The sequence below is a fragment of the Nansenia antarctica genome (genome assembly GCF_963989245.1).
Source record: "Nansenia antarctica genome assembly, chromosome: 17".
Classification (NCBI taxonomy): Eukaryota; Metazoa; Chordata; class Actinopteri; order Argentiniformes; family Microstomatidae; genus Nansenia; species Nansenia antarctica.
Genome location: NC_137687.1, coordinates 14620664 through 14643290, shown reverse-complemented (window position 1 = coordinate 14643290; position 22627 = coordinate 14620664). Strand labels below are relative to the sequence as shown.

The 22627-nt window shown below is 48.4% G+C and overlaps 1 protein-coding gene across 1 annotated transcript in view; it reads left to right on the top strand.

Moving 5' to 3' along the window:
* cdon (cell adhesion associated, oncogene regulated) overlaps positions 1-21801 on the top strand; it is a 46265-nt gene extending 24464 nt beyond the window's left edge. The window contains exons 2-20 of the mRNA XM_080547590.1: positions 1108-1258; positions 2114-2422; positions 3392-3538; positions 3999-4142; positions 4310-4600; positions 4881-5150; positions 6509-6850; positions 8271-8614; positions 10460-10634; positions 10815-10931; positions 11571-11777; positions 13005-13186; positions 14201-14306; positions 16698-16820; positions 17082-17270; positions 18204-18466; positions 18577-18656; positions 20427-20863; positions 21190-21801. Coding sequence (XP_080403716.1) covers positions 1189-1258; positions 2114-2422; positions 3392-3538; positions 3999-4142; positions 4310-4600; positions 4881-5150; positions 6509-6850; positions 8271-8614; positions 10460-10634; positions 10815-10931; positions 11571-11777; positions 13005-13186; positions 14201-14306; positions 16698-16820; positions 17082-17270; positions 18204-18466; positions 18577-18656; positions 20427-20863; positions 21190-21350 — 3957 coding nt within the window. The 5' untranslated portion in view covers positions 1108-1188 and the 3' untranslated portion in view covers positions 21351-21801. The remainder of the gene's footprint in view (positions 1-1107; positions 1259-2113; positions 2423-3391; positions 3539-3998; positions 4143-4309; positions 4601-4880; positions 5151-6508; positions 6851-8270; positions 8615-10459; positions 10635-10814; positions 10932-11570; positions 11778-13004; positions 13187-14200; positions 14307-16697; positions 16821-17081; positions 17271-18203; positions 18467-18576; positions 18657-20426; positions 20864-21189) is intronic.
* The last annotated feature ends 826 nt before the right edge of the window (positions 21802-22627 follow it).

Genomic DNA, 22627 nt, shown 5'->3' with positions numbered 1-22627 from the left:
TCTATAGATGTGTCTTAGATGCGGAAATAATGTACTGAAAAGAAATCACATTCCAGCGACCACTTATATTAAACTATGAAGTAGCCTAATTGAGTTGCGACTGTGCTTTCGGTGTTTTCACAATGTTTTCGACATGAATGTATTGTAGTATAATAGTATAGTATAGTAGTATAGTAGTATAGTATAGTATAATAGTATAGGGCTCCTTGGCAGCTCAACAATGTCATTTTGGATCCTGGTTATTTTGAACGATTTCTCGGTTTCAAAAATTGCAAACCATCCATCCCTATATCTATATATATTATATGTGTTACTATTATTTTGGTATGGTAATCAACTGGTGAACATTTTTCAGATCACAGACATATCTGCCGACTTTCTTTTTGAATAAAAAACATTTTCTGACACTGATATTTCACTGTTCTGTGCCTGAGGTTTCTTCTTATCTCTATATATCAAATTAACTTCAATTGAAGCGGTTGAAAATGATACTTTCCTACAACAAAGCGCAGATTGTAAGCTTTCAAATGATGTGTCATACATTGAAATCGTAATATAAGAACATATGCTTATGAATGTTGGTCCATCTCAAACCGAACGTAACGTAACGACCGCGGAAGCTAAGCAGGGTTGCCTCATAATTAGATGATCACATAGTCCTTGCTTTTGAACTCTAAAACAAGTCCTAACCCCAATGTAATTAAAGCCATGTAATCACTTACCCAGTAGCCTATGGCAGACGATAGAGTTAACCCAATTTGTGATCCTAAAACTGTTGTTGTTTGTTATATTGAGTGGGCTCTTCAACACTTAAACTTTCGTAACATAAAAAAAAAACACTGTCTTCTTCAACAGCATCTGCAGTAGCTGCATAGACTACTATTGGCCAATCCGATCGCTTCCGAAACTTTCACAACATCTTTACTGACAGCACTCAACACCCAATGGGTGTTGGGGGGGGGGGGGGGGGGGGGCACACAGGGGGGGGGGCCAAGCAGATCACAAGGGGGTTAGCTCCGTCCCTGGATTCTGTGTGTGTTCTTGATTTAATGTCACCTGTCTGGTGGCAGCCCTGGTTTGATGAGTTTCTCCTCCTTTCTGTTTTAGGTTTCCTGAACAGACCGTGTGTGTGTGTGTGTCTGTGTGTGTGTGTGAGTGTGTGTGGGGGGAGGGGGGCGAAGGTACACCATGGACGCAGGCCTGAGGGTCCTGTCCACTGTGCTGTGTCTCAGCCAAGCCCTGGTCATCAGCTGCTCAGGTACGTACACTCTAACCCTGACCCTAGCCCTAACCCTGACCCTAGCCCTAGCCCTAACCCTAACCCTTAACTCATGTCCCTCCAACCCTGGCCCTCCCTAACCTTAACCCTAACCATAATTGAACAGCCTTCCCATACCATGGCGGCTGCGGCTTTTCCCCAGACCGGGGTTGCCGTCGCTTCAATGGTTGAAGTTTTGTTCCCCAGCCCCAACCCCTTTATGGGCCTGACGTCACCCACTTGTTTGGATTGCAGTGAGTGGTCAGAGAGCCGCAAGGCTTCTACATGGGGCATTGGCGACCAGTACTATATGTGTGTAGTGGAGTGCCTTCTTCCTCTGCATCATACGTGGTCGGCCTAAAGAATCTGGTCCACCTGCACATCGTATCTTGCGGTTGAAGCTCTGTTCCCCAAACCTGACCCTGACCATGACCCTGACCCTGACCCTGACCATAAGCCTAACCCTAACCCTGGACAGAGGAGGAGAGGAGGGGGGGTGATCCCTTTGGTGGACAATGGGGAAAGGGCACATAATTTGATTTAAATGTACACATGTGTACTCATATGGCTAAATTGGTTATTTTTTTGTCTCTCTCTCTCTCTGTCTTTCTCTCTGTCTTTCTCTGTCTCTCTCTCTGTCTCTCTCTCTCTGTCTCTGTCTCTCTCTCTGTCTCTCTCTCTCTCTCTCTCTCTCTCTCTGTCTCTCTATCTGTCTCTCTCTCTGTCTCTCTCTCTGTCTCTCTCTCTGTCTCTGTTTCTCTCTCTCTCTGTCTCTTTCTCTCTCTCTGTCTCTCTCTCTGTCTCTCTCTCTGTCTCTCTCTCGCTGTCTCTCTCTCTCTCTCTGTCTCTCCCCAGCTGCGTCTCTGTCGTTCCTCTCTGAGCCCGTCTCCGTGGTCCAGAGTCGAGGCAGTGTCGTCCAGCTGCGCTGCTCGGTGCGTCCCTCCTCAGCCCGGCTGTCCTGGCGCTTCAGAGGCCAGCCTCTGGACCCCCCTGCCCTGCCCGGGGCGGAGCCTCTGGACCCCCCCGCCCTGCCCGGGGCGGAGCTTAGCCAGGGCTCCCTCACCCTCCCCTCCCTGCAGCCCAGCGACGTGGGCCTCTACCAGTGTGTGGCACACTCGGACGCAGGCGCCATCACCAGCCGCTATGCACGGGTGGCCATTGCCGGTACACACACACACACACACACACACACACACACACACACAGGAAAAGAAAGAGGGGAAGTTGCTTTGACAATCGGAAGGCCGAGTCTCCGTCTGCTACACTAACCCTGACACTTAGTAGAACACTTAGGCCTCCGCTGCACTGGAGGGGCAGGGGGGCAGGAAGGGGGGGGGGCAGGGGGGCAGGAAGCAGTAGGATCTTAATTGGGCGCCCGTCCAGGTGCCTCCTTAGCAGCATCCTTAATGAGCCCGGGGGCTTCCTATGTAGCTTCCTATGTAGTGCACTGGACAGTAGTGCACTGGACAGTATTGCACTGAACACTACACAGACCTAACCCTAACCCATCCTCTCTCTGTCCTGTAGAGATAGCAGACCTAACCCTAACCCATCCTCTCTGTCCTGTAGAGAGAGCAGACCTAACCCTAACCCATCCTCTCTGTCCTGTATGAATGAATGAATGAATGGTCTTTATTGTCATTAATACAGTACAGGTACCATACAACGAAATTTAGTAGGGGGGGCTCCCCTGGTGTTTGGAAAAAGACTAAAGACAAGAGGGCCAAGGGTAAAATAAAAAAGGGAAAAGAGCTGGTTTACATAAATAAAGGCTATGTACACTATCTACTATACTATACTACTATACTATACAATAAAACACTGTGCTGTACTCTATGCTATGCTATAAATATCCTAACTTTTCCTATATCTGAACCTTATGTACACAAGGGTTGTCATATTGCACATAGTATTGCACATAGTATTGTTGCACATTCATTTAAAGTGTCGCAGTTAGCAGGTTTGAGAGAGCAGACCTAACCCTAACCCATCCTCTCTGTCCTGTAGCGAGAGCAGACCTAACCCTAACCCATCCTCTCTGTCCTGTAGAGAGAGCAGACCCAACCCTAACCCACCCTCTCTGTCCTGTAGAGATAGCAGGCCTAACCCTAACCCATCCTCTCTGTCCTGTAGAGATAGCAGAGTATGTCCAGACCCGGCGACGTGTGTTGGCGGTCCGAGAGGGCGGCTCTGCGGTGATTGAATGTCCTCTGCCCCCCAGCGAACCCCCGGCTGCTCCTCGACTACGGGCACGAGGGGAGAGGCTAGAGGTGTCCACAGGTACTGGTGAATGTAACCCTAACCCTAACCCCCTAACTAGAGGTGTCCACAGGTACTGGTGAATATAACCCTAACCCTGGGTCAATATAACCCTAACCCTAACTAGAGGTCTCCACAGGTACTGGTGAATATAACCCTAACCTGGGTCATTTTATGTTTTCATTGAGGACCACTTTGGAAATAAGTGTTTTAAATAATGCTTTCAAGTGCTATCCTCTGGACATTACTTAGTGTCATGATGCGTAAATGATTCTATTGTAAATTCCTAATAAACATCTAATCAAATCAAATATGACCCTAATAATCATCATCATCATAAGCATAATATATGACCCAGGAAGAGTCCAATAAGGAGGATTACATGTATAGTGTGTATAGTACATGTATAATGTGTATAGTGATGTATAGTGATGTATAGTGGTTTATACTTAGTGATTTGTATTGTCTGTCTTCCTTCCAGGTGACTATGTAGTTCTGGCATCAGGGAACCTTCAGATCGTGTCCGTCTCTCCTCAGCACCAGGGGCTGTATAAATGTGGCGCATACAACCCTGTTACTGGGGAGACCAGGGTAGAGGCTCATGGGACTAAGCTGACAGTCAAACGTAAGTCCCGTTGGATCTGAAATACTGGCATCTCTTTTTGAATTCACTTTTAAATGTTCTTGCTAATGTTCTTGCTAATGTTCTTGCTAATGTTGTGTGTATTATTTATTACAGTTTAATTCAGGGTTAGGGGTCTAACCCTAAATCCACCTTTGGTTTCTCTCTAGACTCAGACGGCGCCTCTCCTGTGCAGATCGTCTACCCCACCAGCCCTAAGGCCTTACAGGTGGAACAGTCCAGGTCTCTCACCTTGGAGTGTGTCCTGACGGGCAGCCCCCCCCCCACGGCCACGTGGCTGAAGGACGGGGAGGAGGTGGTGTTGGGGTCAGGTCGCAAACTGCTGCTCAACAACCTGGTCATGAAAAGTGTGAAGAAGAGTGACGGAGGGGAGTACCAGTGCTCTGTTCTCACAGAGACGGGCCCTCTGGTCAGCGTGACCTACACTGTGAGCGTGCTCGGTGAGGAGAAGGGCCTGAGGTTCATTTTTTCTTGAAGTGATTTGGTCGTTTTGTGACATTGAGATACAAATGTCTTTCACTGCACAGTTGATTCAGTAAGTTTGTGGTTGTGGTGTAGAGTTGGAAGGTTCTGATCCTCTCTTCCTCTCTTCCTCTCATCCTCTCTTCCTCTCTTCCTCTCATCCTCTCTTCCTCTCATCCTCTCTTCCTCTCATCCTCTCATCCTCTCTTCCTCTCATCCTCTCTTCCTCTCATCCTCTCATCCTCTCTTCCTCCACAGCGCCGGCCTCCGTGGCGCAGGGCCTGACGGACCAGTCTGTACCACCTGGCTCCTCGGTCCACTTCACCTGTGTGGGGGAGGGGAGTCCAGCTCCCAACATCACCTGGCTGTTCAACTCTGACCCCCTCGCCCCGTCACCTCGCCTCCAGATCTCTGGCTCCTCGCTGGGCATCCTAGCAGTGACATCACAGGACGAAGGCATGTACCAATGTCTGCTGGACAACGGGATTGGCTCAGCCCAGTCGGCCGGAAGGCTCATCCTCCAATCAGGTATGAGCTCCTAAACACCAGTCTGCTCTACTTGTCTTTGTTTCTAACAAAAGGGAGCGATTTATTTTCTCGTATTGCAATGCAGGTCATTTTGAAGCAGTCGTGTTCTCAGTAAGGAAGTGATTTATGTAGCTACTTTTGAGGCTTTCCTTTCCACCATGGATACAGATACAAAAAAGGTCCATATCACCTTAAAAAGAGATTTTGCCGGTGAAAAGGAGTTATGTCCCATCCTGTTTGGCTGGTAGTGAAATGTCCTGTTTTACCTGCTGGTTTTGGGCCGTGAGGGAAAGGGTTAAAACATTGTAGCAAGGAGAAAGAAATCTCTCTGGGTCAGAGCAGAGCTGCAGGGACGCCTGGTGTTTTTCCTGAGGCCAGTCCTGTAGGAGGCCTGGTGTTTTTCCTGAGGCCAGTCCTGTAGGGAGGCCTGGTGTTTTTCCTGAGGCCAGGAGGCTGCCCTGCTCCTAGCCTGGGTTAGGGTTAGGGTGAGAGTGAGCTTTGTGCTGTCAGGGATAAGCCCCGGAGCTGGAATGTCGGAGCAGCTAGGAGGGTTCTGACGAGGACCAGACCACCCGGCTGTCAACATCACACAACCGCCTTTTATTTATGAACACATTGCCTCCCTGCACCCCCCCCCCCCCCGCACCTCAGCACACCAGAGGAGATGTGAGTAGTACAGGCCTCATTCCTCAAGTGGTCCCTCTATCTGCAGAATGATTCATACAGGAACAGGGTTAGGGTGGGTTAGGGTCAGGGTTAGGGTGGGTCAGGGTCAGGGTCAGGGTTAGGGTCAGGGTTAGGGTCAGGGTCAGGGTCAGGGTCAGGGTCAGGGTCAGGGTTAGGGTCAGGGTCAGGGTCAGGGTTAGGGTCAGGGTCAGGGTCAGGGTTAGGGTCAGGGTTAGGGTTAGGGTCAGGGTCAGGGTCAGGGTTAGGGTAACAGATACCGTGAGCTCAAATCAGGATTGGTGGATTGGTGGGTTTCCTTATTTTTCCTCTGAGAAGAGGGAGTTAGGGTTAGAAGAGGGAGAGTTAGGGCTAGGGTTATTTGTATTGCAGGTCAGTTTAAAGCGGTCATGTTTACACTTACAGGAGACATTTTTAAAACATGGGGAGGGTTAGTTCTGGTTCTGGTACGTTTCGGGGGGCTGGCCTACCACACACAGGATGTGTTATCAAATGCTTTTTGCAGTAAAGTAAATAACTAAATGAATGCATAAATTGTTGCTGTGATTCATAAAAATGAGCACTTTGTCAAACTTGTTTGCATCTGTGTGTTTTGTGTCTGTGTGTGTGTGTTGTGTCTGTGTGTGTGTGTCTGTGTGTGTTGTGTGTGTCTGTGTGTGTGTGTTGTGTCTCAGGTTTGAGTTCCATGCCGGCCATCCTGTCTCCTCCCTCCAGCGGGACCTATCAGGAGGGGGACGTCGTGTCTCTGTCCTGTAACGCCAGCGGTCAGCCCCTCCCTGTGATCCGGTGGTACAACGCCGACGGGCCCATCTCCACCCACCCTGCCCTCCTGCTGCTGCCCCCCCAGCAGGCCCCCCCCAGGGCCCCTGACAGCCCCGCCCCCCTCCTCACCCTGTCTGGCCCTGGCAGCAGCTCTCTGTACATCCAGGCCGTCACCCAGGCCCACGCAGGCAGATACGTCTGCAGGGCCTCCAACCAGCTGGGCTCGGTCCAGGCCGAGGCCGTCCTCTCTGTCGGTAAGCTGTTTGATTTAGAAGCCAGGTGTTCTGGTCACATGGACTTGACCTTTAACTGTGAAGTACCAGAACATTCTCTCTGTTAACTGTTCTTGTTCTCACTCAGGATTCATTAGAGCTCTACGTCAGCCCTCTGTCTCAGGGCTGTGGCCTAAGGAGGGCACAGAGGGAGAGAAAGAGAGGGATGGTGAGAGAGGAGAGCACAGAGGGAGAGAAAGAGATGGATGGTGTGAGAGGAGGGCACAGAGGGAGAGAAAGAGAGGGATGGTGAGAGAGGAGGGCACAGAGGGAGAGAAAGAGAGGGATGGTGAGAGAGGAGGGCACAGAGGGAGAGAAAGAGAGGGATGGTGAGAGAGGAGGGCACAGAGGGAGAGAAAGAGAGGGATGGTGAGAGAGGAGGGCACAGAGGGAGAGAAAGAGAGGGATATGTGTATATTTTGTCTTGAGTTTTGTTGTATTGTCGTCTTGCTGTTGTATGTACTGTAGCTTGTTTAGCATGGTTGAATACCAAGTCATGTTCCTAGTGCACATGGCCATTAAAGTTGGATTGAATTGAATTGAATGTTACTGGCCGGTGTGGAATGTGTGGCAGCTGGCAGCAGGCCCAGGATCAGCTCTGGTAACTCGCTGCCACACACACAAACACAGCCTGAAACACCCAGGACCCCCCTGCACCCTGCACCCTGCACCCTACACCCTGCAGCTAGACCCACCGCTTTAACTTCCTTATTCAACTGTTTACGTTTGAATATTTAGTTATGGTGCCCTCCCCTGCAGCCGTGTGGCTGGGAGGTGGGTAGTCCCTCTCTGGGAGGTGGGTAGTCCCTCTCTGGTCCCTCCTCCTCCAAACGGCTGTGAAAAGTTCCATCCCCTCGCTGCCAAACCGGTGTCGGCCGTAATAACGCTCCCAGCTCCCAGGTGGACCGCTCTGGCTCCGCCGTAGTTGTAATGAAAAAAAACAAACAAAGAATGATTATGTACTGCTGCGGAGGCCCGGGGTTTTTCTTGTTAATTGGGTAGATTGAAAGGCTCGTTCCCCACGTCAAACTTTCCAGCACTGCCGGCAGGCTCGGTGCTGCATGGACACATAGTCCCACTTCTGTTAGTCACATAATAACGCTGATGCCTCTGCCTCAGCTTTTCCAGATATTATGTCCAAAGAACAGGTCAGGAACCCTAACCCTAACCCAACCTGGATTCACATTATTATTATTTTTGATGTCTTAGATTTGTCTTAGAACATGAAATGAAAAATGAAATGAAAATGCATTTATTTTCCCATTTATCAAACAAAAACAGAAATACACACACCTGACACTTTGCACTTCCTGATTCAAATGTCCACTTTTATTTATTGTGGTTGGACAGTTGTTTTAGAGTTGCCTCAGCATCTGAAAACTGTTGACTTTCTCTCTGGCAGAGTTACCTGTAGGCTCCACCACCTCTCAGACTCCGCCCACTGTCTCAGACTCCGCCCACCTGTCCTCAGCCCACCTGTCCTCGGCCCACCTGTCCTCAGCCCACCCCATCCAGAACGACGAGGGAGACAAGCTGCTCTTACCTGAGGAGATAGGAGACAAGCTAGGAGACAAGCTAGGAGACTCCTTCGGCGCCCCTGAGAGGACCAGTGACCAGCCCACCCCAGAGGCACCGATCATCATCAGCCCCCCGCAGACCCACAAGCCTGACCTGTACGACCTGGAGTGGAGGGCCGGGCGGGACTGGGGCAGTCCCATTAACGCCTACTTTGTCAAATATCGCAAGGTCAGTGATCATCTTAGATCATCTAATAGGGTTAGGGTTAGGGTATAAGGGTATAAGGGTATAAGTAAGTGATCATGGTAGATCATCTAATAGATACTGTACCACCTTTTTCCTCCTCACTTAACTTTTACCACAGATCCAGACTCAGTCCCAGCGTGTAAGGGTTAGGGTTGTAACCACAATGTAACTGAGTCTGAGAATGTTTTCAATTTACCCATCACAGTTCAACTTTGAATGGCAGCAACACAAAAGTATGGAGTCGTGGTGATTGCTGTTAAAGTGCGGCCTGGCAGGTCTGGTCAGTAAGGATACAGTAATCACTGTAGGGTTAGGGTCTAACACATAGATACAGTAATCACTGTAGGGTTAGGGTCTAACACATAGATACAGTAATCACTGTAGGGTTAGGGTCTAACACATAGATACAGTAATCACTGTAGGGTTAGGGTCTAACACTTAGATACAGTAATCACTGTAGGGTTGGGGTCTAACACATAGATACAGTAATCACCCCCCCTGCACGTTAGTGTTTGGTCTCAAATGATCCAGATGTAGGGCTGCAACTAACGATTATTTTGGTAGTCGACTAATCTGTCGATTATTTTTTCGATTAGTCGTGTGGCTTTTCGCTGCTCGTAAATGGCGACGCAGAAGCATAAATCCGGCTTAACTAGCTATCTAACCTAACGTTACGCCAAGCTACAGCTGCTCACAGAGCTAGTTGATTGGCTAGCTAGCATTGCTGGCTAGACTACAGACAGCTCACGTTAGTAGGCTACGCTTGGCGCTGTTTATCTTACAGACAGCTCGCTGGTGGACTCAACATAATTGAAATAGCATTCACTTATCAAGCATCATTCATGATCATCCACCATGACTACCTGGTATTTTAATAGCGACCACCCCTCACTTAATTTCATCTCGCGTTCTCCTGGCTTCAACATGGAAAACCCCTGCTACCGTAACGTTACATACAAGCGCCTCTGTCTGTCACACGCGTGCCACAGGGCAAATAAATTAATAGCACAAACGCTCATAGCATGTACAGCCCTGTCCATGAGACGTTGTTTTCCAACATGTAACAGTAAAGCTAACATAAACATTACGACCCTAACAATATAACGTTAGCCAGTTGGCTAACAACGTTAGCTAAAACTTACCCAGCTGATTCTTGCATGGCTCCCGTTTAAAAAATAAAAAAAAACGTTTTTAAAAAAACAATTTATACGATTAGTCGACACTAAAATTCCACGTCGCCGAGTTTTTATAATCGACATCGTCGATTATGTCGACTAATCGTTGCAGCCCTATCCAGATGAAGGACATAAAGGGCCAGACATGGCCACTACCGGGATCTATTCAATATATATCTTTGTATCTGGAGTAAAACCTGTTCAGTTCAAGTCCAGCTGTGATGGGGGAGTTGATCAGGCTCTCTAACTCTGTGGCAAGCGCCATGGAGTCGGATACTCCAGCTAGGAATAGGTCATTTCCTCTTTAAAAGCCTGTGTTTTCTTCACTAATAAGCTCAAGCTTTTGACCATAAAACTGTACCATTCTTGTTAAGATTGTATTGGCAGCAGGGCTCAAAGTCTTGCTGGCCCTGGAATATGTGACATAGAATTCTCCCAGGAATGGTTGCGTAGGCCGAGTTCCCTGATGAACCACTGTTGGAAAGTGTTGGAACGAAGAAAACAGAAAGAAAACATAGATTTTCTCAACTTTTTTTCATTGGGTGTTTGTCTTTCTTGTTGTTGTTCTGTGTGTGTGTGTGTGTGTGTGTGTGTGTGTGTGTGTGTGTGTGTGTGTGTGTGTGTGTGTGCGTGTACGTGTGTGTGTGCGTAGGTTGATGACATGGGCAGCGTGGTGGGCAGCTGGCACACCGTGCGCGTCCCTGGCAGTGAGAAGTCTCTGCGTCTGTCTGAGCTGGAGGCGTCCAGCCTGTACGAGGTGCTGATGGTGGCCCGCAGCGCCGCAGGGGACGGCCAGCCCGCCATGCTCACCTTCCGCACGGGCAAGGGTCTGTACATCTCGCCTTAGGAACGCTACATAATGCTACATAACGCTACATAATGCTACATAATGCTACATAACTAACCCATGTCCTGTCCCATAGCTAACCCTAACCCATGTCCTGTCTCACCCATGTCCTGTCTCACCCATGTCCTGTCTCACCCATGTCCTGTCTCACCCCTCTCAGAGAAGAGCCCCACCGTCATTAAGAACCCCTCCAAGGCTCCTGTCGTCTCTGTTCCCGCTAAAGTCCCAGAGGACAAGACGCCCAACACACACTTTGGAGTCGTCATCCATGATCGAGGTCAGTGTAAAGGATGCTATCGCTATCGTAGCTCTCTCTGTGTACGAGGTGAGTATGGGACAGGTGTGGGCCTAGAGGGTGGTGTAGAGTTATAGCCAGGATCAGGTTAGGGTTCTAATATAAAGTATATGGAGCTTACAATAATGTTCTGGTCTTCTTTGTTTGGGCCTTGGAATACCTGACCGATAGAATGATACTTACCACTTTGGAATGAACCTAGAATGAGATGAGTGAGATGAGTGTGCATGTGTTGGTTAAAATCCTTGTGAACGTGTGTGTCTGTGTGTAGACACTTTTCTGAAACTATAAGGCCTATTTTGCTGAAACTAACATACGTCTTTTTACTAAACCCCCCTCTTTCACACTCTCTCCTGGCCTCTCTGTGGTTAAGAGCCCAGCCAGTAAGTACCCATCCCTCTATGGCATGTCGGTATACTGTGCTGTGTTTTATCTGTGCTGTGTATTCCTGTGTGTTTTATTTTTCTCTCCTTGTGAACATGTTCTGTCCTTACATGAGATGGATGTGATGATTTCAGTTTCCAGTTCCCATTGAATTGTGTGTTTCTTCTTGAAAGAGAAATAAAAGGAGATACTTCTCAGGTTCTGATTCTGGTTCATTTCTTTTTGTCTTGGCTACAGTGCCCGAAGCCCCTGACAAACCCACTATCTCCATGGCAACAGAAAGTTCTGTTTATGTCACATGGATCCCACGAGCCAATGGCGGCTCCCCTATCACCGCGTTCCGTGTTGAGTACCGGCGGCAGGGCCGCAGTGCAGAGTGGCTCGTAGCCGCTGACAACATCTCCCCTCTCAAACTGTCTGTGGAGGTCCGCAGCATGGAGCCTGGTGAGTCACCTGGGGAGGCTGGGGGAGGCTGGGGGAGGTAGAACACCAGGGGAGGCTGGGGGAGGCTTGGGGAGGTAGAACTGTCTGTGGAGGTCCGCAGCATGGAGCCTGGTGAGTCACCTGGGCAGGCTGGTGGAGGTAGAACTGTCTGTGGAGGTCCGCAGCATGGAGCCTGGAGTCACACAGACACCCTAACCCTGCATCTAAACATCCTCATAGGCTTCTATCAGCAACCAGCTTTATGTTTACCTCTATGTTCTACCTCTAAGTTCTTCCTCTATGTTTACCTCTATGTTTACCTCTATGTTTACCTCTATGTTTACCTCTATGTTTCACCTCTATGTTTCGAGCTGAAGATTTCATGTTGACAGACAGACGGACAGCCAAGCCGGTCAAGGGTTAGGGTTAGGGTTAGGGTTATGACCCAAAGGTCATAGGTTTCTTTGAAGCTATGAGTACCTCAGATTTACTCACATTCAGTTGTAAAAGGTTCTGGGACGTCCAACACGCTAACAACGCTAATCTAGACGGATCATCCAACACGCTAACAACGCTAATCTGGACGGATCATGGGGTTTAATGAGAAGATATAATTGAGTGTCGCCCACATAATAGTGAAAGTAAATATTGTGCTGACGGATAATCTGGCCTAGTGGAAGGATGTTTAATGACAATAAAATTGGGTCTAAAATGGAGCCTTGTGGCACACCAAAGTTCACTTGGACTGAAGAAGGGACACACTTTCCTAGACCGATAGAGAAACCCTAACCCTAACCCTAACACTAACATCTAGGAGAATTAAAATGGAACACTGACCTGAATCTGCTGCTAAAAGTAGGCTGTTTGTGACTTTAAGTAGAGAAGTTTCAGTGCTATGACAGGGGCGTAAACCATAGACTATAGACAACCATATCTAAAACCTTGGATAAAAAGAGCAGTTTAGAAATGGGTCTAAACATATTAAAGCTGATGAAGCAGTTGGACAAGAGCTTGAGACATGAGACATGGTTAGGGTGACATGGTTGAGACATGGTTAAAGTCAGGTGACATGGTTGAGACATGGTTAAAGTCAGGTGACATGGTTATAGTCAGGTGGTGCTGAGCCGGTGGCCTGGTAGCCAAACTGAAACTGTTTCCATTGTTTCCTGTAGTCGTCTAGTTAGGGTTAGGATTAGAGACGTGTGTATGAACATTGTGAGACGTGTGTATGAATGTGTTCCTCTGTAGGCTCCACGTACCGCTTCCGTGTGGTTGCCATGAACATGTATGGCGAGAGTCCTCACAGCGCCACCTCCAGGCCGTACCAGGTGTCTGCAGCCAGCCCGCGCTTCTCAGACCGACCCGTAGCCGGGCCCCACATATCCTCCACGGACGCCGTCAGCGACACACAAATCATGCTACGCTGGACTGTGAGTACACTGCAGACACACACCTCACACACACACACACCTCACACACACACACACACACACACACACACACCTCACACAACTCTGCAGAACAATTTGGCTGCCTGTGCATTTTCCAGATGGACAGATGTGTTTTTGAAGTTTATCTCTGGCAGATGAGACTCAATCAGGCCTGTAATTGGCCGGCTGGGCTGATTAGAGGTCTGTTCCAGGAGAGATTAGGAGGCCCTGTCTGTCCGTATGCGTTTGGAGCAAAGCTACATTTACATTCTTACAAAGGCCATACTTTATCATGTACTACCACCGATGGAGGAGGATACTTTTTTCAGTTCTTCTTACTTTTAGACAGTCATATTACTTTTTCACTGTAGAGTACACTGTAGAGTACTGTAGAGTACTGTAGATATCTCTCACATAAATGTCTTATGGTCTTTATCCTTTACTGTTAACTACTGTTAACTACTGTTAACTACTGTTACTGTTAACTACTGTTACTGTTAGCTACTGTTAACTACTGTTACTGTTAACTACTGTTACTGTTAACTACTGTGAACTACTGTTACTGTTAACTACTGTTACTGTTAACTACTGTTAACTACTGTTACTGTTAACTACTGTTAACTACTGTTACTGTTAACTACTGTTAACTACTGTTACTGTTAACTACTGTTAACTACTGTTAACTACTGTTAGCTACTGTTACTGTTAACTACTGTTAACTACTGTTAACTACTGTTACTGTTAACTACTGTGAACTACTGTTAACTACTGTTAGCTACTGTTACTGTTAACTACTGTTAACTACTGTTACTGTTAACTACTGTTACTGTTAACTACTGTTAACTACTGTTAGCTACTGTTAACTACTGTTACTGTTAACTACTGTTAGCTACTGTTAGCTCTCAAAGGAGCTGGACACTTTTCACATTATCATTCTCCACCAGCCGGGTTTAAAGTATATGTGTAGTATACTGTGGGTATGTCTAACTTTACCACTGTCTTCTCTGACCCCAGCATACACCTTCCAGTAACAACAACACCCCCATCCAGGGCTTCTACGTCTACTACCGCCCCACAGACAGCGACAACGACAGCGACTACAAGAGGGACGTTGTAGAAGGTGAGAGCAGAGTCTATACATATGACTGTAGCCTGGCCTTGTGTGAGTCTATATGACTGTAGCCTGGCCTTGGGTGAGTCTATATGACTGTAGTCTGGCCTTGGGAGAGTCTACATGACTGTAGCCTGGTCTGGGAGAGTCTATATGACTGTAGCCTGGCCTTGGGAGAGCAGAGCAGCATTGTGGTGTGTTTGTCCGGCCCGGATGCCATGCTCACACTGAGCGGATAGAGTGGGGGAGGAGGAGGCGTAATGGATACCCACTTGGAGTGGGGTGGAGCGGGAGCTCGGAGTGGGGTGGAGCAGGACCGGTCATTCCGCTGTGTTTGATGTGCGGCGAATGCTGTGCCTGGACAATGCGGCAGCCTAAAATGTGTTTTTAATAAATGGCGGCTCGCTAATGGCTGCTCACTAACGGCCCTGAACTGAAATGTGAGAGTGGCTGGTGGAAGGGGGGCTCAAGTTGCCCATGAGGAATGTTAACAGTGAAGGGGCCCGCCCCCCCGCCCCTTCCCTCCACCCAGCCAGCCAACCTCTTAACCTCTGCCTCTCCCCGGGCTGCTCACTGTCAGGGACACATGCCTGCCTGGGCCGTTTCCCTCAGATCACCAGGGCCGTGTTCAGTTTGTCAGTTTGTCTTAGGTGTCTGTGTTTGAACACGCGTTGGTGTGTATTTCTTTGTGGGTATGTTATTGTGTTGCTATAGATCTCCTTCTGTACTGAATAGATGTAACTGTAAAGAGGCAGACTGGTCTATGGAAGCAATTTACCATGAGAGGAAGGAAGGGGGTTGTGGACTCATTTACCACTGGTACAGGGTTGTGGACTCATTTACCACTGGTACAGGGTTGTGGACTCATTTACCACTGGTACAGGGTTGCTGTCAGGACTGCTGGGTTAGGGTTGGGGCTAGGGTTAGGGTTAGCTGTCAGGACTGCTGGGTTAGGGTTGGGGCTAAAGTTAGGGTTAGCTGTCAGGACTGCTGGCTTAGGGTTAGGGCTAGGGTTAGGGTTAGCTGTCAGGACTGCTGGCTTAGGGTTAGGGCTAGGGTTAGGGTTAGCTGTCAGGATTGCTGGGTTAGGGTTAGGGCTAAGGTTAGGGTTAGCTGTCAGGACTGCAGTCACTTCCTATTCTCCAGACCCATCTCTTCTGGCTACATCTTGACTGTCCCTCCTAAAGACCTCTTCACCCACACTACCCCTCTGTACAGTTCCTCTACTATCAATAATAATAAGAAAAAAAACGTATGTAAGTCGCTTTGGATAAAAACGGCTGCTAAATGTCACAAATGTAAATGTTTTTCTATTAAATAAAATCTTAGGAAATTAGAGATATACTACTATACCTTGCGAGGAAGTGAAACATACTCTAGTAAACATACTCTAGTAGGGTTAGGGTTAGTAAACATACTCTAGTAAACATACTCTAGTAGGGTTAGGGTTAGTAAACATACTCTAGTAAACATACTCTAGTAGGGTTAGGGTTAGTAAACATACTCTAGTAAACATACTCTAGTAGGGTTAGGGTTAGTAAACATACTCTAGTAAACATACTCTAGTAGGGTTAGGGTTAGTAAACATACTCTAGTAGGGTTAGTGTTAGTAAACATACTCTAGTAGGGTTAGTGTTAGTAAACATACTCTAGTAGGCCTCTGTTGCTAGAATGTCCATGTTTGAGATTGTTGCTGCATCTCTGATTACAGAGCGCGTAGTGTGATTGTGTGTGGTAACGCAGTGGTGGTGTGTGTGCACAGGGCTCCACAGTGTTTTTGGTTCTGTGTGTGCAGTGGGAATCCTGGAGGCAGGCCAGAACAAACATTCTGCTGCCATATAAGGAGCTCGTCTGGAGTAAAGCAACTGTCTGCGTCCTCGTGGGACTGAGTGAGAAAGTGAGAGGGGGAGAGGGTCAGAGAGAGAGAGGAAGGGAATGCGAGATAGAGGAAGAGTGTGGAAGAAAGTGTGTCTTATTGTGAGCTAATTAGATCTAATATGGGGGGGGGGGATATTCATAGTGAGTTTAGAGAGAGGAACAGACGGAGGGAGGGGGGGAGGGAGGGAGGGAGCAGGGGATTGTGGTTTGGTGAATCCAGGAAGGTGAATCAAGCGTTGAGAGGAATTAATCATCTCACCTTTACCCTGCTCTCTCTCTCTTCCTCTCTCTCTCTCTCTTCCTCTCTCTCTCTCTCTCTCTCTCTCTCTCTCTCTCTCTCTCTCTCTCTCTCTCTGTGTCTGTCTAACTCTCTCTCCCTTCCTCACCTCTACCCTGCTCTCTCTCTCTCTCTCTCTCTCTCTCTCTGTGTCTGTCTGTCTGTCTCTCTCTCTCTGTGTCTCTCTGTCTCTCTCTCTCTCTCTCTCTCTGTGTCTCTCTCTCTCTCCTTCCCTCTCTCTGCAGGTCTCAAACAGAAACATCTGATTGGCCAGCTCCAGCCAGAGACGTCCTACGACATCAAGATGCAGTGCTTCAACGGCGGGGGAGAGAGCGAGTACAGCAACGTTATGATCTGTGAGACCAAAGGTAAGAACATAAGAGGCATGTTGAGGAAATGACTCTACAACAGAAGTCCAGGCATGTTGCAGTAAAAGGCTTTAACTTTAATGACGGGTACGATAGCCATAATTACATCCAAAAATGTACTGTGTGTTTTATAGGACACATAACAATGGCTAGTATTGTATTCTATTGTATTGTGCTGTCTTTCATTCTGTTATGGCTGAGCAGTGCTAGTTGAGAGGAAGGTGTTCCTCACGTCGTCTCCTCCTCCTCACCCTGCTACAGCACGCCAGGCCCCGGGGGTCCCCAGCCAGCCCGTCACCCCGCCTGGCCCCCACGCCCCAGACCCCCCCAGCCCGCCCGGGGGCCTGCTCTACCTGATTGTGGGCTGTGTTCTGGGAGTCATGGTGCTCATCCTACTGGTCTTCATTGCCATGTGTCTGTGGAGGAACCGCCAGCAGAACAGCATGCACAGTGAGTAACCCTAACCCACAGACAGACAGGACAGCATGCACAGTGAGTAACCCAGACAGACAGGACAGCATGCACAGTAACCCCCCCAGACAGACAGGACAGCATGCACAGTAAGTACCCCACTAACCCTAACCCCCAGACAGACAGAACAGCATGCACAGTAACCCCCAGACAGACAGAACAGCATGCACAGTAACCCCCCCAGACAGACAGGACAGCATGCACAGTAACTCCCCCAGACAGACAGGACAGCATGCACAGTCCCCCCCAGACAAAACAGCATGCACAGTAAGTACCCCACTAACCCTAATCCCCAGACAGACAGGACTTCATGCACAGTAACTCCCCCAGACAGACAGGACAGCATGCACAGTAAGTCCCCCAGACAGACAGGACAGCATGCACAGTAACTTCCCCAGACAGACAGGACAGCATGCACAGTAACCCCCCCAGACAGACAGGACAGCATGCACAGTAACCCCCCCAGACAGACAGGACAGCATGCACAGTAACCCCCCAGACAGACAGGACAGCATGCACAGTGAGTAACCCAGACAGACAGGACAGCATGCACAGTAACCCCCCAGACAGACAGGACAGCATGCACAGTAACCCCCCAGACAGACAGGACAGCATGCACAGTAACCCCCCAGACAGACAGGACAGCATGCACAGTAACCCCCCAGACAGACAGGACAGCATGCACAGTAACCCCCCCAGACAGGCCAGAACAGGTTTACGGTTCAGGCTAGGGTTAGTGTCACGGTTAGGGTCAAAGCTTGGGTTCAGGCTAGGGTTAGTGTCAAGGTTAGGGTCAAGGCTAGGGGTTGGAGGCAGTTTGAGCTTTTAGAGCTGTTGACTGGTTTATTTTTCTCACCCTCTTATCCTTTCTTTTTCACTCTCTTTCTCTTTCTCTCTCTGTCGCTGCTGTAGAGTACGACCCTCCTGGCTACCTGTACCAGCCTGCAGAGATGAACGGCCACGTCCTGGAGTACACCAGCCTGCCTGGCGGCAGTCGTGTTAACGGGGGCGTCCACGGCGGTTACGGTCACGGCGGCCCCATGTTACCCCAGGGCTGCCACCTCCTCCACCACAAGCTGCCCAACGGCTCAGGAGGCCTTTACCCGTCTGGCCACGACGGCACCCTGACCCACAACACTGTAGACTACCAACACTCTCACCCTCACCACCACAATGTGAGTCCTCACCTACACACCACACACACACACACACACACACTTCATGCTCAGCCTAACCTACTCCTACATTCATGACTTCAGTCATGTCATACCAGTTTGTCTTCCAGGGCGGGGGGATGTACGCCGTGCTGCCCCAGACAGAGTCTCCTGACTGTATGAGCTGCCAGAACTTCTGCAACAACAACAGGTCAGACAGACAGACAGACAGACAGACAGCAACTCAAACAACGTTTGATCCAGGCTCACGCGTCATACATGGTCTTCCTTTTCCTGTAATATAATCATCACAAAACCTTCACTTGTCCGCCGTTTATAACATTGACCAGTGCTGGGGGTTGACGACCAGCTGATCCACCCCAGCCCTAAGCCTAACCCAGCATGTTCCCATGTGACCCTGGAGCCACGACAGACTCTCCTCCTCCCCCCCATCTCATGGTTTCCCCTCTAGCTAGGCCTGTTTATGTACTTAGGTGTCTCCATCATCACAGTTTACCCAGCGTGCACCCAGCCAGCAGGCCTAATGAGCCCTCTGTTTATTTACCTCTGGCTGCTGGGAAGAGGGGGGCGTGGCCACAATCAAATCATGTCAGAATAGTGGGCCAGTAGGGCATTTAGAGAGATTGTGTGGAAACTCACCTCTGAGCTTTGTGTATACAGTATGTGAGAGAAAACACAACAGCTGCAAGAGATTTATTAGGATAGCAGAATATGATGCAGTTAGACATCTCTCTAACTCTCCAACTGCTCTTTGGTTCAACTCGGGGGTTTTTTCCGACTTAGCTGAAACACGCCAGCTGGACAAGAGATAGCGCGACTCCACAGTTATTAATCAGATAACTCGCGAGCAATGGCAGACATGGCACGAGGGCCACAAGAGGCCCCGGCAATCTTCTAGATTTAAAGACGGTCTGTGAGGAACGGGCCAGAATCACACCTGAATACTGCGGGCGACTAGTTACTTCATACAGAAAGCGCCTTGAAGCTGAACAAACAAACACAGGCTTCTCATAGGAATGAATGGTGTAATGTTGAATTGTAAGAATGGTGAAAATAGTTTTTCCGGAAATGTTACACATTTTGTAAATTGCTCCCACGGCTACATTTGTATGTCAAATTTTACATCAAAACGTTCAGTGACTCTCACTGTCACAACAAATATCAACATATATAAAAATATTATAAGCCCTACCACTACGGGGGGTGGGTGCAGGGGGGTGACCCGCACACACACTCACACACTCTCACACACACACACTCACACACACACACACACACACACACACACACACTCACACACTCTCACACACACACTCACACACTCTCACACACACACACACACACACACACACACACACACACACACACACACACACACTCACCAGAATCCCACAACTCAGCCCCTGGGTGAGCTAGAGAAACGCGGTCTTCGCAGGGGGGGGGGGGGGGCAGGTGCAGGGGGGGGGGGGGGGGCAGGTGCAGGGGCCACAGACCTGCCCCCTACTGGCTGTGAGGGGCAAGCACACTTCACAATTTCCACAGGAATTGTCCCTGTCTAGTTATTATTATTATTATTATTATTATTATTATTATTATTATTATTATTATCATCCATAGACTGAAAAGTGTGTGTAAACACTGTGCCTTTCTAAAGTAGAATTAAATATCACCATTAATTGAAATGCTTATAGCTTAACAAGTAATAAGTAAAAAATGTTTTAATACATTTTAATGATGGCTGGGTATTTCTTGCTTAACGGCTTAAGAGCAGTAGTATCTTTAATCTATAGATATGAAACTTACCCACTGAAAGTCAAGAATTACAATGAGGAATGAGAATGAGGCATTACTATGAGTGTCATTTCAGAACAGTCCATTTCAGATTTTCATGTCTCTCTCTCTCTCTCTCTGAGCAGATGTGATGGACTGCACTTATATGTTATATGTTATATGTACACAGATGTTACACCAAGACCAACGGCACGTACTCCAGTGGCACTCTGCCCCTGATGCACCACTTGGCGCCGTGCCAACAGGACCTGGAGATGTTGCCGCTGGGTCAGGTGTCACCCTGCCACACCCCCGACCCGCTGGCCCAGGTGTCACCCTGCCACACCCCCGACCCGCTGGCCCAGGTGTCACCCTGCCACACCCCCGACCAGCTGGGTCAGGTGTCACCCTGCCACACCCCCAACCCGCTGGCCCAGGTGTCACCCTGCCACACCCCCGACCCACTGGGTCAGGTGTCACCCTGCCACACCACCGGCTCCCAGCTGCCCCCCGCTGCCCCGGACGCAGAAGCAGGGGATGAGCCAGAGGGGGACAAAGTCTCATCTCTGTCCCAGCATTCCTGCTGGGTGCTCGGGGACCTTGAGCAATGTCCAGGAGAGGAGACAGGTGAGACACAAACCCTGTAGAATAATGACAGAATATTCCAAGTACAGCATGCTTGAGAGATTTTCAGATGACTTTAGGTCCTCTAGTTACTTTAGGTCCTCTAGGTCCTCTAGCTACTTTAGGTCCTCTAGTTACCAGCATTGTAGACCAGCATTGTAAACCAGCATTGTAGACCAGCATTGTAAACCAGCATTGTAGACCAGCATTGTAGACCAGCATTGTAAACCAGCATTGTAGACCAGCATTGTAAACCAACATTGTAGACCAGCATTGTAGACCAGCATTGTGAACCAGTGACTAACCCTGCCTGGTCTCTCCTCCTCCAGGTCCGGCTGAGGAGCCAGAGCAGTGTGTGGAGCCAGAGGACCCTGTGGTGTGCTGGGAGCGCCTGGCGCTGCCTAACTTAGACTGTAATGAGAAGACAGGGTGGATCTCCACCAGCAGCCTGGCAGGAGAGCTGATCCAGCCCGTCACACAGGAGGCCTGAACACAGAGGGACTAGAGAAAGACACAGACATGTGGGGAAAAAGACCAGTTTGCTTGGTCAGAGACAACGTGTGACAATGGTGACAAGGACACTTAACTGACCGTGGACTAAGCTGAGACAAACAGCCTGGAAAAGAGGGAGTCAGAAGGCGATTAAGAGAAAGAGAATACAGATGGAGGACGGGACGTGACTCTGGGGGAGGACTCTCCGAAACAGATTTAACTCTTTAGATTACTTATTTATTTTTTTTGTAGTAAAATATTATTTCATATGAATGTATCTGTTTTAAGAAAAAAGTTTGTCTTTTATATTATTTATGCTTTTTGGATGAGAAATACTTTTTATTTTTTGTTTGTTTTATTTGACGTTTTGTGTTCCACACAATGTGGAGTTTAGCAATTGTATATGTAAAGTTTTGTAATAATATAAAGAGAAGATATGGAAGAGTAAACACTGATTCTCTTTTACCCCTTCCTGGATGAGATATGAACACTGTTGTTAATTTCCACAGCCAACGTCCAAACCCCTAGATATTTCTGGCAGTACTTTGATGTGGTGCTCTGGTGGTTTGTTCCCCTGCAGTGACCCGTGAATGGGGTGAACACTCCCCTCACTACTCTAACCCTAACCCTGCGCTCCACTGGCTACTTGATAGGTCTTTGCTTTACACACAACTCACTGTTTCCTTCAGTGCAGTAACGACCCTCCTAATCTATTGGAGAACTGGATGTAGTTATGTTAAATCACCCTTTATCTGTCAGGGCACAAACATTGACCCTAATTATGGATTTGTATAATTTTGCCTTGATCTTACATGCAAAATGTTACATGTCTAAGGTTAATTGCGTGGATGATTTGAGATGCAAATACATTGAAATATTAGGTAGAAGATAAAAAGAGTAAATAGTCAACCATTGATATATCAGCTATACTATATATATCTATATACCATACTATACTATCACTCTGCTGATCCACACAGACAGTAAACAGCCATCGTTGAGTGTTCCTGTGTAACATCATTGAGACAGTGGTAAGATACAACCTAACCTTAACCCTCACTGTGAAAGATCTCTGAGTCCCTCACTGTGAAAGCTCTCTGAGTCCCTCACTGTGAAAGCTCTCTGAGTCGCTCACTGTGAAAGCTCTCTGAGTCCCTCACTGTGAAAGCTCTCTGAGTCCCTCACTGTGAAAGCTCTCTGAGTCCCTCACTGTGAAAGCTCTCTGAGTCCCTCACTGTGAAAGCTCTCTGAGTCCCTCACTGTGAAAGCTCTCTG